The sequence below is a fragment of the Amphiura filiformis genome, chromosome 4, assembly GCF_039555335.1.
Source record: "Amphiura filiformis chromosome 4, Afil_fr2py, whole genome shotgun sequence".
Classification (NCBI taxonomy): domain Eukaryota; kingdom Metazoa; phylum Echinodermata; class Ophiuroidea; order Amphilepidida; family Amphiuridae; genus Amphiura; species Amphiura filiformis.
The window spans coordinates 13919478-13934996 of NC_092631.1; the positions used below are offsets into that span (position 1 = coordinate 13919478).

The following is a 15519-nucleotide window of genomic DNA, read 5'->3' on the forward strand; positions in this document are numbered from 1 at the left end:
AACCAGATGTGCCCACATGTCATTTCTTGCAGTCTCTATGACGAACAATACACCGTCCTCCCCCAAACATGTTTTGATATTGTGAACAGTCTTCTCGATACTCTGAGTGGCATGTATGACATTATATGCTATTATAATGTCAAAAGAACCGAAAACGCCTTGCTTTGGAGCATTCTGTGTGATATCGAAAGTGCTGAATTGCATCATGTGCAAATATTCGGAAAACATTGTCCTTGCGTGTTCTACGAATGCCTTTCCTAGATCTGTAAACCAGTACTCTACGTTTGCCGTGTCTTTTAATTTGGGAAGAAGCTGTCTTGTAACATATCCAACACCAGCGCCAACTTCAAGGATTCGAACTTGTTCACCACGTCTTGCTAGATTCTGAGCATATTCTGCTATCAATTGCATGTACATATTGTAATACACGTCACCAAGTAAATCACCCAGTTTGTCGAACTGATACATGAAGTTGAGATCTCCTTGTGGGTATATGACGGATAGTGGACTCATATTACCCCACAGAACTTGCCGAAGGTATTTGGAGCAATGCAAGGGTAATCTAAAGCAGTCAGCCCATGCTGGATACTGTTTGATGGCAGTAGTAGCGATAAGCTCTGCATCAATGTTCAATGCATCCTTACACTTGAATTTGATGACATCAAGACAGCTGACAGAATCATCACAGCCTAACGGTTCTATCAAATCATTCTTCGCTAGCTCCCTGATCATGACAAAAAACAGCTTCTTATATTTCTTGAGCATGCCAGTTAAGTTAAACGCTTCGTCGAAGGACGTCTTCCCGTTGGTTTGTAGCAGTTGTGCAATTCCGGTCGCCATTAACAAGTTGATTATGATAGCGGCACATGACTTTCCAAGCTTCAGCAAGAATTCGTAGACTTTCGTGCGAAATGCGGCATTGCTTTGGTTTTCCAGTAGACCCCGATGTTCTGATGATATATGCTGTGTCCTCACCTGCCACCACAGTATCGATGTTCTCCTCTTCAATCGGACATTCCTTCTCACACGATTCTAACATATCTTGAAATTTCCACATTGGAGTCACTGGAGGAAGGGCTTGTACTGCTGCTGAGTGGAAATCATATATTAAGGCTGCAGGTGTTTCTCGTTCAAATATATCATTTAAACAGGCTTGGTTACTCGGTGGTACCGGCAAGAAATGTCCTCCAGCTTTCCAGATGCCAAGACTGCAAGCAATAGCATACTGATTCTTTTTCAGAGCCATGACAACTGATCTTCGCCTCAAATCCTCCGTCGACAAATTACAGCGCAAGAAAGTTGCAATCTTTGTGGAAATTGTATGTAGTTCTCCGTACGATGTGTAGCTTTCCTCGCAAAATATCGCTGTTGCAGTTGGATCTTGTAAGGCGTGGTTCTCAAATTCTCTGTGCACTGGCACGAACTGATGGCAAGTTGCTGCATTGTCATTGCTCGTTGAAAAAGATTGAAGTAACCGGAGTTCTGTTGGTGAAAGAATTTCCACTTTGGATATCACTTCATTGATCTTGAAGCCTTCGCAACATAGTCGTAAAACTGCATCGGACAGTCTTTCCACTATTCCGCCATCTACCAAATTCTCTGCGTATTCGGATAACAGGTGGTACGTGCTGGCTTCTTCGTTGAAGACTATGCTGAGGGGCATTTTGGCATGTTTTGATCCGATTCGTAACGCATTGTGTGGAAGAGATTGGGCCTTGTAATTAAACGATACAGAACACAGTGAACTCATACTGCGACCATGTGCCTTCCACAGCAATCCAGTTACTTGGTCTAATGGATATCTCGAATGGCTCTGCGTCTTCAACCACTCATTTCTGATGTATCTTACGTAGTCATCCATCGTTTGATTTTTCTGGACTCTTACCCTGAACATCACAGTGTTGGTGAACATACCATCAGCGTCTGCAAACAAGTATGTTCTGGATGTCACAGGAACAGCAATGAAAAAATCATCAACGCCAAGGTATCGTTGCAGTACCAAAGATGTACAAGCAAGAAAATAGTGGAACTCTGTTGCTTCTATACTGTTGCAGTATCTTCTGATTTCACCCACTGAATCTGGACATATCTCCCTTCTATTCTCTTTTGCTCCATACACCACAACGTTGGTATGGTTATTCTCCGATGGTGGCTGGATTGCAAGATTGCAATCGCTTGGTAATGTAGATAAATTAGCATCCCAAAACTCTTTGTCGTCCTCATGATTTGTGGATGTGTTGTAAATGTGCTCATCATTCGCATAATCAGAGAAATGTGGGGATGATGATCGGTTGCTTGACTCTCTACCTCTGATAATTTCATGAAGATCCTTCAGAATCATTTGAAGAGTAACATCAGGGGGAAGAGTTCATTGGTAGAACACCAGCGCTGTCACCTTCGGAGCCAATTTTTGTCCATTTTAAGATAAGCATATTCCTGGTACATCACTTTGTGAAGGTGACTTAGTAGGGGACAATTCACCTTATACAGATGATCTCTGTCTAGATTAGTGTGCTCTACCGGACTTCGGTAGGTTAATCTTCATTAAGCTTTCTAGGTGAGCCTTCCACGGTACTTGATTAGACAATCGAACACTGAATGAACACCTGACACTCTTCACTTTAACCTACTTACAAAAGCAGAGCTTATACTTAAGCCTATGAATGACGAGGCTTAAGCTACACTAGCTAGTGCCACAGTCGTTGCAACGGTCGACCCGTGGTGATAGGGCAGCAGGCTGGACTAGTGTAAAGCTATGAAGAGTTTCATCAAGGAATAGCTCATTGGTAGAGCACCAGCGCTGTCTCCTTCGGAGCCTATTGTTATCCGTTTGCAGATAATCATTTCTGGTATGGTACATCACTCTGTGAAGGTGACTTAGTAGGGAAAATATCACATTTATTTGCAATACATCCCATCTTATATTAGTGTGATCTTAGGTCACTGGAATTGGGTTCAGATTTTGGTGGGTTAAACTTGGTTTTGCGAGCGCCCAAGATTCGCACTTTTCTTAAGGCATCTTGCTGGTTTTATTTGTAGCTCCATCTGTCTGAATGCCTTTGAGCTTCTGCATAGTCAGCTTGCTCTGAGTGCAATATCGGCTGCTGTATCCGCTACGGCCTTCTGCTCTCCTTTAGGGATACCCAAGGGTACAAGATATTTGTTGACTGGTGTATTGCAGATTGCAGAAACCTATGCTTTCTACTTCTATTGGAAAGTAGTACTTAGACCATCATGTGCTCTTGCAGTCATTTGCAACCCTTCCAGCGTATGCAATATGTAGATTCTCCTCCATAGGCACTATCAGATAAAGATATGATATGATTGCGATGATAACAGTATTAATTTTGTTCTTGCAGAGAAATTGGCGATATCTGGGCTCTTAGTAGCCTCAGTAATTTCGGGAGGAAAGCCTATTTTCGTGTGTTCCTCATTCTTCAGGAACATCTAGTCATTGGTCTTTTTTCTGGATGTTCTCTGTCTTTGGAAGTGACATGACTAGATTTCGGTAGTTTATGACATCAGCTGTTCTGAAGGCTATTGTAGAGATGAAGTGCAGAGTCTCGGTTGAATCTAATTATTAATAGAATTGTTGACATAGTTGGTAGAGTTTTAGATTGGTCTTGCCCCATGGCTTTAGATTGATTGGCAGGAGAGAGAAGTTAATTATGAATTGCGTTGATGTAGAAGGACAGCGACTCTGGTATCCAGATATACAGAAGTTTCTTCTAGGAGCTGTCGATCCGCATATGGCAGGCTCCCAATTCAGCAACTGTCGTAAAAGTAGACCCATAATTATTACAGGATGGTCGCTTATACTATAATGAAAGACAAAGATTTATCGCGTCTGACGTCACCTGTCAATCAAACTCGAGCACGGTTTGTTTACAAGTGTCGTGATGATGACTTGCTGAACGCGGATTTATAACCGGGCGTCTTATTGTTAATTTTGCACCTTTCGACATGCAAACCATCTCAAAAGTTAGGTATTTATCGTAGGAAACTTTCTTTGGTGAAGGCACCATGTCCACAATGCCTAGAAAAGCTGCTTTTTGCCTTGTAAAAGTACGGACTTTTTCGCCATTTGCTGCTATTCCTTTTCTCCGATCAGCACCAGATAGATCGGTCTTCCTTTTACGCGCTGATTAACCTGTGTAAACCAATCAAGGATCGTAATTGACAGTGACATCAGACGCGATAAATTGTTTTTATCTCTGTCTTTAATTATAAAGCCTATGAATGACGAGGTTAAAATCTACACTAGCAAGTGCCACAGTCGTTGCAACGGTCGACCTGTGATGATAGGGCAACAGGCTGGACTAGTGTAAAGCTACAAAGAGTGTTACGCGTATTAAGGAACAGTTCATTGGTAGAACACCAGCGCTGTAAACTGCGGAGTCTATTGTTATCCATTTACAGATAATCACTTTTGGTACACCACTCTGCGAAGATGACTTATAGGGTAAAAATTATTTGCAGCACATCCCTTCCTATATTAGTGGGATCTTAGGTCACTGGGCGTGGGTTCAGACCATCTCACTTTCTCACTTTCCTTAAGTCATATTGCTGGTGATGGTTTTATAGCTAGCTCTATCTGTCTGAATACTTTTGGTAGGTTGTACCATCAGCTGTACAAAATCATGAGATGAGGTGAAGAGTCTTGGTTGTATTGAATTTCCTCTGCTTTGCCTCTATGATATATGGTGCCAGTCCTGATGCAATGCTCTCAGTACTTATTCGTGGCGCCAGCCGTACCCTCCGCTTTGTATTGAGTAGCTGCACCCATTAAGGACGTGAAAGAGCACGTAATGACGATGATGGCATAGTTGGTAGAGTCCTCGATTGGTCTTGACACACAGCTTCAGATAAAATGCGTTGATGTAAAAGGACAGCAACTCTGGTGTCCAGACATAAAGAAGTTTCTTCAAGGAGGAGTTGGTCCGCATGGCAGACTCCCAATTTAGCCACTGTCCTTGTTGTGTACACCCGTAAAGGTAGAGCAATAATTACAGGATGTACGTGGAGCAGAGTCTTTGACAATAGCGATGTGACAAAACTGGTACAATATGAGATCGCGCCGATGACGGATATTTGCCTGCGTTCAGCGTTACGTATTCTCCATGGTTTTGAGATCCTTCTAGTGTTTCCGTTTCAATCATCAATGGTACTTTCGTAGTCTTATTATACATTTCCTAATCGTTGGACATCTGAATTACGAATGTAAGTATTAGGAGACATTTGATTACTCCTTCCAAAATCGTAGTTGGTTCAAAATATCCGGAACCACGACGAGGTAATGTCTCTACATAGGCTGTTGTAAAATACCATACACTTCTGAGCTGAGAATAAAGTGATTGATGATGGCAAAGAACTTTGCGATAATATACCAATGTACCATAGGATGAAGCTTTCTTATCGTTGTTGTATATCTTCATGTCGTCCCCGTGGTTTGTAAACAATTGTTTTTAACTATAAAATTTTAATTTTGTATTCATTTTTCTGGATTCAGGAGCAGTTATCAACGTTAATAGGCAGTCAATTTTACACAATCACAAGTTCAGCGTCACAATCTTGACATTGCGCTATTCTATTTTTCACAATCGATGACAAAATCCGCGCAGGTGCCACTTCGACGAAGCTCTGTACTCCATTCTTGTAAGCTGCAAGTATTGACCTCTTCCATTGGACAGGTTTCACGAGTTGTTCGCGGAGAAGCGTTTTGATTTGTTGTGGATCTTGAACAATTGTCCCGCTTGCGTTCATTATCACTGGTAGAGTTGGTCTTTTAAATTCAATACCATTGATTATTGGATCTATTCCTTGAGATGCGTTTGACATATACTTGGAATGAAACGCACCTGCCACACGCAGCTGGCGTACATCGATGATTTCTTCACTGAACTCTTTTTGCAGGGATTCCGTCAACGCTTCACACTCGTGTTCCTTCCCGGCTATCGTGTGCTGATTATCAGCGAGATAGGTTGATATTTGCATATTTGGAAAGTTCGATTCCAAATAGTTTTGAAGAACTTCACAACCGATGCCAAAGACGCTTACAATCCCAGTTGGCGATCGTTGTACTTCAAATTCCATTGCTTTTCCACGTTCTTGAACTAGATGCAGCGCATCTTCGAATTTGATAACACCGGCAAAAACTAACGCAGCAAATTCCCCCACGCTAAGTCCAGCCACGTGCGTCACTTTCGCTATCAGGCCTGTTCTGTCCTTCCTCAGTTGCTCAATTTTGGCAATGCAGCTGACAAGCAATGATACCTGAACAAATTCTGTTGATTTCAGCTTTTGCGCTAGGGTGTCATTGTTACTTAATAAGATGTCAAGTAGGTCATAGCCAAGTACTTCTTTGGCCCTTTTGAAAATCGCTTTCGCCTCTGCACTGCCCTTCATTGACATACACATGCCTCGTTTTTCAGCACCTTGGCCTGGAAACATCAGCAAAGTTCCGACGGCTTTTCCCATCTCGAAAGGTACCATTCTGGTCTTCAAGTTATCCGGAATGCTGACAGAATTATTATTGTGTGCATCATTTTGTCTCTTACTGGCTTCACTGTTTGTGAACTTTTACTTGAAAGAAGGTCAATCTCTGAATCGCCTTGTACTTGATCTGCAATGTACTTGGCAAGAGCATTCAGAGTCGGATAACCAGAAGTATCAGCTATTTCAAGTTTGAAGCCGATGCGTTTACGTACAAGGTACATCATCTGTATTGCCAGAAGGGACTCCCCGCCGAGAGCATTGAAATTGTCGTCAAGATTGATATCATCAATTCCAAGTAAGTCGCGCCAGATATTTCTAAGCTCCTCAAGTATTTTTCTTTCGTTGACTATTGATATCGAAGGAACATCTTTGTCTTCGTCATTCTCCTCTAACTCATCGAGCTTTCTGATTGGATCAAATCGGTTGGCATTTGTTTCCCACCAGCTCAGTTGGTTTTTGTACTTATGAGGTTCTGAAGACCTTTGGCTGCAGAGGAAAAGAAATTTCTCCACATGCTGTCGTTCGACATCATCCTGAGGACAGGAATATATAGACGGAAAACCTGCCCTGTTCATAACCTGTTCCCATTTAGCAGGTTCTAGCTTTGGTTCAGTTGATCGAAGTTGATAATCTTCAAAAAACCACCATCCATCGAGAATGCCCCAAACCAGATGTGCCCACATGTCATTTCTTGCAGTCTCTATGACGAACAATACACCGTCCTCCCCCAAACATGTTTTGATATTGTGAACAGTCTTCTCGATACTCTGAGTGGCATGTATGACATTATATGCTATTATAATGTCAAAAGAACCGAAAACGCCTTGCTTTGGAGCATTCTGTGTGATATCGAAAGTGCTGAATTGCATCATGTGCAAATATTCGGAACACATTGTCCTTGCGTGTTCTACGAATGCCTTTCCTAGATCTGTAAACCAGTACTCTACGTTGCCGTGTCTTTTAATTTGGGAAGAAGCTGTCTTGTAACATATCCAACACCAGCGCCAACTTCAAGGATTCGAACTTGTTCACCACGTCTTGCTAGATTCTGAGCATATTCTGCTATCAATTGCATGTACATATTGTAATACACGTCACCAAGTAAATCACCCAGTTTGTCGAACTGATACATGAAGTTGAGATCTCCTTGTGGGTATATGACGGATAGTGGACTCATATTACCCCACAGAACTTGCCGAAGGTATTTGGAGCAATGCAAGGGTAATCTAAAGCAGTCAGCCCATGCTGGATACTGTTTGATGGCAGTAGTAGCGATAAGCTCTGCATCAATGTTCAATGCATCCTTACACTTGAATTTGATGACATCAAGACAGCTGACAGAATCATCACAGCCTAACGGTTCTAACAAATCATTCTTCGCTAGCTCCCTGATCATGACAAAAAACAGCTTCTTATATTTCTTGAGCATGCCAGTTAAGTTAAACGCTTCGTCGAAGGACGTCTTCCCGTTGGTTTGTAGCAGTTGTGCAATTCCGGTCGCCATTAACAAGTTGATTATGATAGCGGCACATAATTGTCCTTGTATATCTTCCAGACCTGTTGTTGGAGAAAGAGGTAACGTCCTCACCATTTCCCTCGCGTTGTTCAGCTTTTCTTGAAATAGATGGAAAAGATCCGTGTCTCGTGCAACTTCTAATCCCGTTGACGGCTGCTCTTCTAGCCAATGACGTGATTCTTGGAAAATCGCCACAGTGACACCGAGTGCTGGTTTAATTCGATCTTGTCGTCCGTAAAAGAGGCATTCGATGTCAATGGTACCGTCTTGTAAGAATTGATGTATGTTGTCAGGAACCTCTGGATGCAACTCATCTACTGAACTACTGAAATGGATATCAGATCGCATTTTTGTCAACTGAATGACAAATTGCGGATCTACATTGGCTGTGATCATTTGTAGGAGTTTCAGCACCTGCTCAACAGTTCTAGCATTTATCACCATGCGGAAGCAGTCTCTATTTCCTTGTACTGTTTGGTATTCTAGAAGTTGTGTTGCGACTGCTAAACACAAACCGGAAAGTACTGTGCCGCTCAAGTGAGAATGGTTCTCTTCAATGTGTATTCTATACAAGGCAGCCTGTTGCAATATTTGCTTGACTGTTTCTCCGATAAAAATCAACGGATAAATACTTGTGTCACATGAAGTTTCACATTGAGCCAGTGGAGATGTATAGTCGGTTAGAATAGCATGGCAATTTGTTCCAGTCAAACCATAAGAGCTCACGCCAGCTACCCTCTGGCCACGGTCATTCGTCTTCCATATGGTAGGTGTGGATGGTACATAGACATTTCCCTCTAACAGCTCAGGATGTGGTGACTCGAAGTTTGCCGTAGGTGATATAGTTTCAAATGCCATGCATGCTAGTACCTTGAATACTCCTAACAAACCAGCTGCTGATTGGAGATGTCCAAATATACTTTTCACAGCGCCGACTGGTAACGGACCATTGCCTCTACCGTTGGCAAACACACTTGAGAGCGCGGATAGTTCAATTCTGTCGCCAAGCTTGGTTCCTGTGCCATGTCCTTCAACAAATGTAACATCTGATGGATTTAGATGTGCTGTGGCTAGTGCATCTTTAATGACATTAACCTGTGATCTGGAACTTGGAGCAGTTATTCCATTTCCATGACCTACACTGTTTGATGCTATACCTTTTACAACACCATAGACCTGTTTTGCCTCATGCAATGCCTGTCGCAATGGCTCTATGTACAAGCACATCACTCCTTCACCTATAGCAGTTCCTGTTGCATTCTCGTCAAAAGCCTTGCAGTGAAAGTCTGGTGACAAAATGCTAGTTTGGCCAAATACGCCAGTTTTTGAGGGGGATAATACAATGTTTACTCCTCCAACAAGCGCTCCGATGCACTCTTTCTTCTTGATTGATTCGCATGCTTGTTTCAGGGCGATCAGTGACGATGAACAAGCTGTATCAATTAGCATTGTTGGACCTTTCAAATCCCATTGGTATGCTACGCGTGTAGCAATCATCCCGGCATTAAACCAGACACACAAATAGCAGTATCGGGGTGTCTTAATTTGGCATATCCAACTTCACACCAACCAACAAAGACACCTACGTCAGCTCCTCTTATTGCTGAGAGGGAAGCACCCTGCGCCAATGCTTCTGTAGCTACTTGAAGGAACAGGCGTTGTTCAGGAGACATGAACTTTGCTTCCACTGGTGCTATTTTGAAGAAATCGTGATCAAACTGGTCGATGTTGGATAAAAATGCTCCTTGAAAGGTTTCATCATGGCTGGATAAACCTATGCAGTTTGTGACATCTTGTCTTCGTTGTTGCGGAAATTCGTTGATCATGTCTGATCCATTCTTTAATACTCTCCAGAATTCAGCAAGCGATGTGATTCCTCCAGGAAGTCTCATACCTATTCCAGTAATCGCTATATCTGCATCATCGTTGTCTGTTATTTCATAGGGGATTGAAGATCGTGGATACTCATTTATCCCCAAAGCTCCTCTCTCGTTACTCTCAAGATATGCCGCCAAAGAGCAAATGGTTGGATACGAAAATAGATCTGTGACTTTTACTGTGATAGATCGTTTCGCCAAGAGAGACCAAAACCGTACCAGTATCAAAGAGTGGGCACCTTGCTCCATGAAAGTCGTGTCAGCTTGAACGCTATGTTGGTGCTGCAATCCTAGAGCTTCAGCTAGGCATTCTCTGAGGATGGTAACAATTGCCGAATCGGATTTCGAGACACTTTGTTGGCTTTGGTCTCTTAATACCGCCGAACTTCTAAGAACCTTTGATAGAGCTTTTTTGTTTACCTTTCCATGCGGTGTCAGAGGAACTTCTGGTATGATTTGGATTTGGTCTGGTATCATATAGTATGGAATTGCGCTTCTGAGTTTGTTACAGACCTGATGATATGTGATTGAATCTGATTGTTGAGAATCATCGTCCAGAACCAAGTACGCACAAAGGAATTCTGTTCCATCCGTATCCCTGTTTGGCATTTTGACAACTCGGGCTTCTTTTACTCCTGCAATCAATGTCAGTATCTTGTTTTCTATTTCTGTTGTACTTATTCTGAAGCCTCGGAGTTTGACCACATCGTTTAGTCTACCCATGAGCTCGATATCTCCAGTTGGTAGCCAACATACTGAATCTCCGGTCTTTAGCGCCTTGACCGAATTGACTTGAACAACATCAACATCTCCGGTAGCAATTACATTGCCGCTGATGTACAATTCGCCTACTGTTCCAATAGGGCATAGCTGGAGCGTCGTTGAGTCAAGGATTTGCATTGTCACCCCTGGAAGAGGTTTTCCAATTGGAATAGTTCCACCTCTTGTTTTCGGCACTTCGTCATATTCGTTGGGTTCAAAATATGAAGAATAAACGGTAGCTTCGGTCATTCCATAAACATTGAATAATCTTTGATCCAACTTGAGCCGATGCTTAATCTGACTGTATAAATGCTCATGGAATACATCTGCTGCAAGAGTCAAGAACTTGATGGACTGAATGTCACCTTCATGCGCATGTTCCACAATTTGAGAACCGAATTGTGGTGTTGTGTCAATCAACGTCACTTGCTGGTCTCGAATGAGGCTCAAAACATATGGGATTTCTAGTCTGAGACTGTCTGGACAAATCACCAACTTTCCTTGAGCACACACAAGAGCTCTGACAACATCACTAATAAATACATCAAATGACAAAGGTGCCCATTGGAGAACACATACCTCATAATTTTGCATGGAGTACATGACTTTCCAAGCTTCAGCAAGAATTCGTAGACTTTCGTGCGAAATGCGGCATTGCTTTGGTTTTCCAGTAGACCCCGATGTTCTGATGATATATGCTGTGTCCTCACCTGCCACCACAGTATCGATGTTCTCCTCCTCTATCAGACATTCCTTCTCACACGATTCTAACATATCTTGAAATTTCCACATTGGAGTCACTGGAGGAAGGGCTTGTACTGCTGCCGAGTGGAAATCATATATTAAGGCTACAGGTGTGTCTCGTTCAAATATATCATTTAAACAGGCTTCGTTACTCGGTGGTACCGGCAAGAAATGTCCTCCTGCTTTCCAGATGCCAAGACTGCAAGCAATAGCATACTGGTTCTTCTTCAGAGCCATGACAACTGATCTTCGCCTCAAATCCTCCGTCGACAAATTACGGCGCAAGAAAGTTGCAATCTTCGTGGAAATTGTATGTAGTTTTCCGTACGATGTGTAGTTTTCTTCGCAAAAGATTGCTGTTGCAGTTGGATCTTGTAAGGCGTGGTTCTCAAATTCTCTGTGCACCGGTACGAACTGATGACAAGTTGCTGCATTGTCATTGCTCGTTGAAAAAGATTGAAGTAACCGGAGTTCTGTTGGTGAAAGAATTTCCACTTTGGATATCACTTCATTGATCTTGAAGCCTACGCAACATAGTCGTAAAACTGCATCGGACAGTCTTTCCACTATTCCGCCATCTACCAAATTATCTGCGTATTCGGATATCAGGTGGTACGTGCTGGCTTCTTCGTTGAAGACTATGCTGAGAGGCATTTTGGCATGTTTTGATCCGATTCGTAACGCATTGTGTGGAAGAGATTGGGCCTTGCAATTAAACGATACAGAACACAGTGAACGCATACTGCGACCATGTGCCTTCCACAGCAATCCAGTTACTTGGTCTAATGGATATCTCGAATGGCTCTGCGTCTTCAACCACTCATTTCTGATGTATCTTACGTAGTCCTTCATCGTTTGATTTTTCTGGACTCTTACCCTAAACATCACAGTGTTGGTGAACATACCATCAGCGTCTGCAAACAAGTATGTTCTGGATGTCACAGGAACAGCAATGAAAAAATCATCAACGCCAAGGTATCGTTGCAGTACCAAAGATGTACAAGCAAGAAAATAGTGGAACTCTGTTGCTTCTATACTGTTGCAGTATCTTCTGATTTCACCAACTGATTCTGGACATATCTCCCTTCTATTCTCTTTTGCTCCATACACCACAACGTTGGTATGGTTATTCTCCGATGGTGGCTGGATTGCAAGATTGCAATCGCCTGGTAATGTGGATAAATTAGCATCCCAAAACTCTTTGTCGTCCTCATGATTTGCGGATGTGTTGTAAATGTGCTCATCATTCACATAATCAGAGTAATGTTGGGATGGTGATCGGTTGCTTGACTCTCTACCTCTGATAATTTCATGAAGATCCTTTAGAATCATTTGAAGAGTAATATCATCTACAATCACACTATGCACGTGGAGCACAAAGAGATGATCGTCTTTTGTAATAGCGATGTGACGAAACTGGTACAATGGACATGATATAACGCCTATGACGGGTATTGACTGCGTTACGTATTCTTCAAGGTTAGAGATCCTTCCAGTGTTTCTGATTCAATCCTCGATGGTGCTTTTATTGTCGTAGTCATAAAGTACATCTCCTCATCATTGGACATCTGAATTACGGATGTAAGTATCGGGTGTTTTTTAATTAATCCTTCCAAAATCGTAGTTGGTTCAAAATGTCCAGAAGCATGACAAGCTAATGTCTCAACATAGGCTGTAGACTCTGACGATGTTTGTTGTAATAATACCATACGCTTCTGAGCTGACGATAATGGGTATGATGATGGGAAAGAACTCTGCGACAATGTACCATACGGAGAAGCTTTTTCATCGCTGTTGTGAGTGTCCATGTTGTCCCCGTGGTTTTGCAAACTGTCAAGAAGCCGCTTTGGCAATGCTACGGTGTCATTTTCGACCACTAGTCCTTCAAGAACAGCTTCCTGAGAATCTCTACTGTCTCCAAACGTCACCTCAGACATTGATACATTAGCGATGGCTGCAGTCGGTTGGAAGTCAATCTACCCGAAAAAATGGCAGAGAAGAAATGATGGTGTAATGAAAAGCACAATGGCTTACAAAACAATAATTCTCTTGTGGGGAGGGGAAAGTTTATACAGGGTCAAACTTTTAAATATTTCCGATTGTGTTAAAACATACACCAATATATACACTTAAATTATGTCGTAAGGATTAAGTAAAGTATAGTTTACCCGATCTACGTCGTATAGTTTCAATCATATACTGCGCCAATAAAGTATCCTTACACTTGGAACAATAATCACAATTTCCAAACTGAACAATATTGGGGTAAATTTGTTTTTTTAATAGACGCGCTATCTAATCCTGCACATTATGACACCACATTGAATCCAATGTGACTTCAAGAAGCAAAGTTACAAGCATTTGATTAGACGAAGGTCCAGTTTTAAAAGTGACAAACTGGCGTATTCAAAACTCCACAGACTAGACATCTGGTTTGAGAGTGGTGAATGGCTAATTTATGTGTTTGGCTTTAATTTAAAACAAAAGCAACAAAAGAAAACTGAAACAAAAGAACTGACAAATAAAATGAAAGTTATGAAAAGTACAGAAAAGCAAAAACTGAAATAAAAACTGCTTTAAGTAACGCTTCATGGAAGAAACTGTGTTGTCTCTTTGTTTCGCTTGTTGGAATCTTTTTGCGCCTTGTATAGGCCAGTTTGTCATTTTTAAAACGGGACCTTCGTCTATTCAATTGCTTGTAACTTTACTTCTTGAGGTCTCATTAGATTCAATGTGGTGTCATAATGTGCAGGATTAGATAGTGCATCTATTAAAAAACAAATTTACCCCAATATTGTTCAGTTTTGAAATTGTGATTATTATTCCAAGTGTAAGGATACTTTATTGGCGCAGTATATAAGCTTATAATGGTTCAAGGTCATCTTGGATTTAAAGTTGTAGAATGCTCCGATTTTCTTATTTTTCTTATTCCAAATTCCTCGTTTGGTCATACCAAAAGACAGAATGTTATTGCCTTATTTGCCTAACTATGACACGTCGGTATTTTTTTTATACAAATTTTGGCTCTATATGGGTCATTTGAAAATGCTCATTTTGACAAAAGAGGTGTGAAAATGTTCGATTGGATATAACAATTCAAATACAGAATATTTTGCGCAATCCAGGGATGTTTCGTTACATGTAGTAATATAAATCAAGGTCAATAGGTTTCAATGGGAGTTGACCTATTGTACCGCGTAATGGGAGTTGACCTATTGTACTGCGTTACCTATAGATAGCGAAATATCCGGGATGGCGCCAACTATTTTTTGAAATGTTATATCATAACTTGTCTGTGCTACAGACCATGTAACTATATTACCCATAGGGAGATAAACTACTAGGAACCACACTCTCTTGGAAACCGTGGGCTACGCTCGCTATTCTTGGGACATCTCGGTTTGTGACTCGCAGCTCGTGTACGCATAATTTGTGAGTAGTCTTTGACAAAGACTATATCAAAACGAATATTTTGACACGACACTCCTTCTGTTTTTGACCCCTATACAGCCTGTCTCAAAACAAAATTGTGCAAGTGGAGAGCGTCATCTTTGGGAATTAGAAAATACTGTTGTGAAATGATGCTTACATCAACGTCAAGGGAGCAGTCCCGCATGTTTCATTCATTTTTGTTTCGGCAATCCAGAGATCTGCTTCACTGAACAAAAATATATGAAAACCCTTTTGTGCCACTTTTTAGAAATTGAATAAAATGTTATCATGGTTATATCCAAATACCTGTACAGTACAGTTAATAAAAGAACATTCATTTGTAGGATTAGAAATGATCATATAACAATATTGCTCAGTAAAATTTCAAACGAATACGATTACAACAGAGTGTGGAATATTTGTTTGTCTTTTGTCTTGAGTGAAAGGAGAGCAATATTTACCATGATAAAATCATTGACATGTATTTAATTTTACAACAGAATGTGAAATATTTATTAATGTGTTTCAAGTGGCAAAAGAGAATCATTATACCTGTATCATGAAAAAACAGTAAAAACAATTTTGTATTGTTGTGTAATCAATGTATTCTTTTGATTTCACGAGAAACTCTTGATAAACTTGAAGCTATCATTATTTTATTTACATGTACAGCTCTATTCCCTAGAAAAAGTG

At 41.3% G+C, this 15519-nt stretch overlaps 3 protein-coding genes across 3 annotated transcripts; all 3 read right to left on the bottom strand.

Annotated features, from left to right (window-relative positions):
• Positions 1 to 775: 775 nt before the first annotated feature.
• Positions 776 to 2341, bottom strand: LOC140149983 (surfactin synthase subunit 2-like). Its single transcript, XM_072171985.1, has one exon. It carries the CDS (start codon positions 2339 to 2341, stop codon positions 776 to 778), a length of 1566 nt encoding a protein of 521 aa, XP_072028086.1.
• A 3200-nt stretch (positions 2342 to 5541) lies between these two features.
• Positions 5542 to 6477, bottom strand: LOC140149984 (malonyl-CoA-acyl carrier protein transacylase, mitochondrial-like). The gene has a single exon (XM_072171986.1). It carries the CDS (start codon positions 6475 to 6477, stop codon positions 5542 to 5544), a length of 936 nt encoding a protein of 311 aa, XP_072028087.1.
• Positions 6478 to 9504: 3027 nt separating this feature from the next.
• On the bottom strand, positions 9505 to 12726 carry LOC140149986 (plipastatin synthase subunit A-like). Its single transcript, XM_072171987.1, has one exon. The coding sequence runs from the start codon at positions 12724 to 12726 to the stop codon at positions 9505 to 9507; it is 3222 nt and encodes a 1073-aa protein (XP_072028088.1).
• Between the last annotated feature and the right edge of the window lie 2793 nt (positions 12727 to 15519).

Bases quoted from the DNA above. Each gene is read 5' to 3' on its own strand.
- LOC140149983 (XM_072171985.1), bottom strand. From the start codon at position 2,341: ATGATTCTGAAGGATCTTCATGAAATTATCAGAGGTAGAGAGTCAAGC.
- LOC140149984 (XM_072171986.1), bottom strand. From the start codon at position 6,477: ATGGGAAAAGCCGTCGGAACTTTGCTGATGTTTCCAGGCCAAGGTGCT.
- LOC140149986 (XM_072171987.1), bottom strand. From the start codon at position 12,726: ATGATTCTAAAGGATCTTCATGAAATTATCAGAGGTAGAGAGTCAAGC.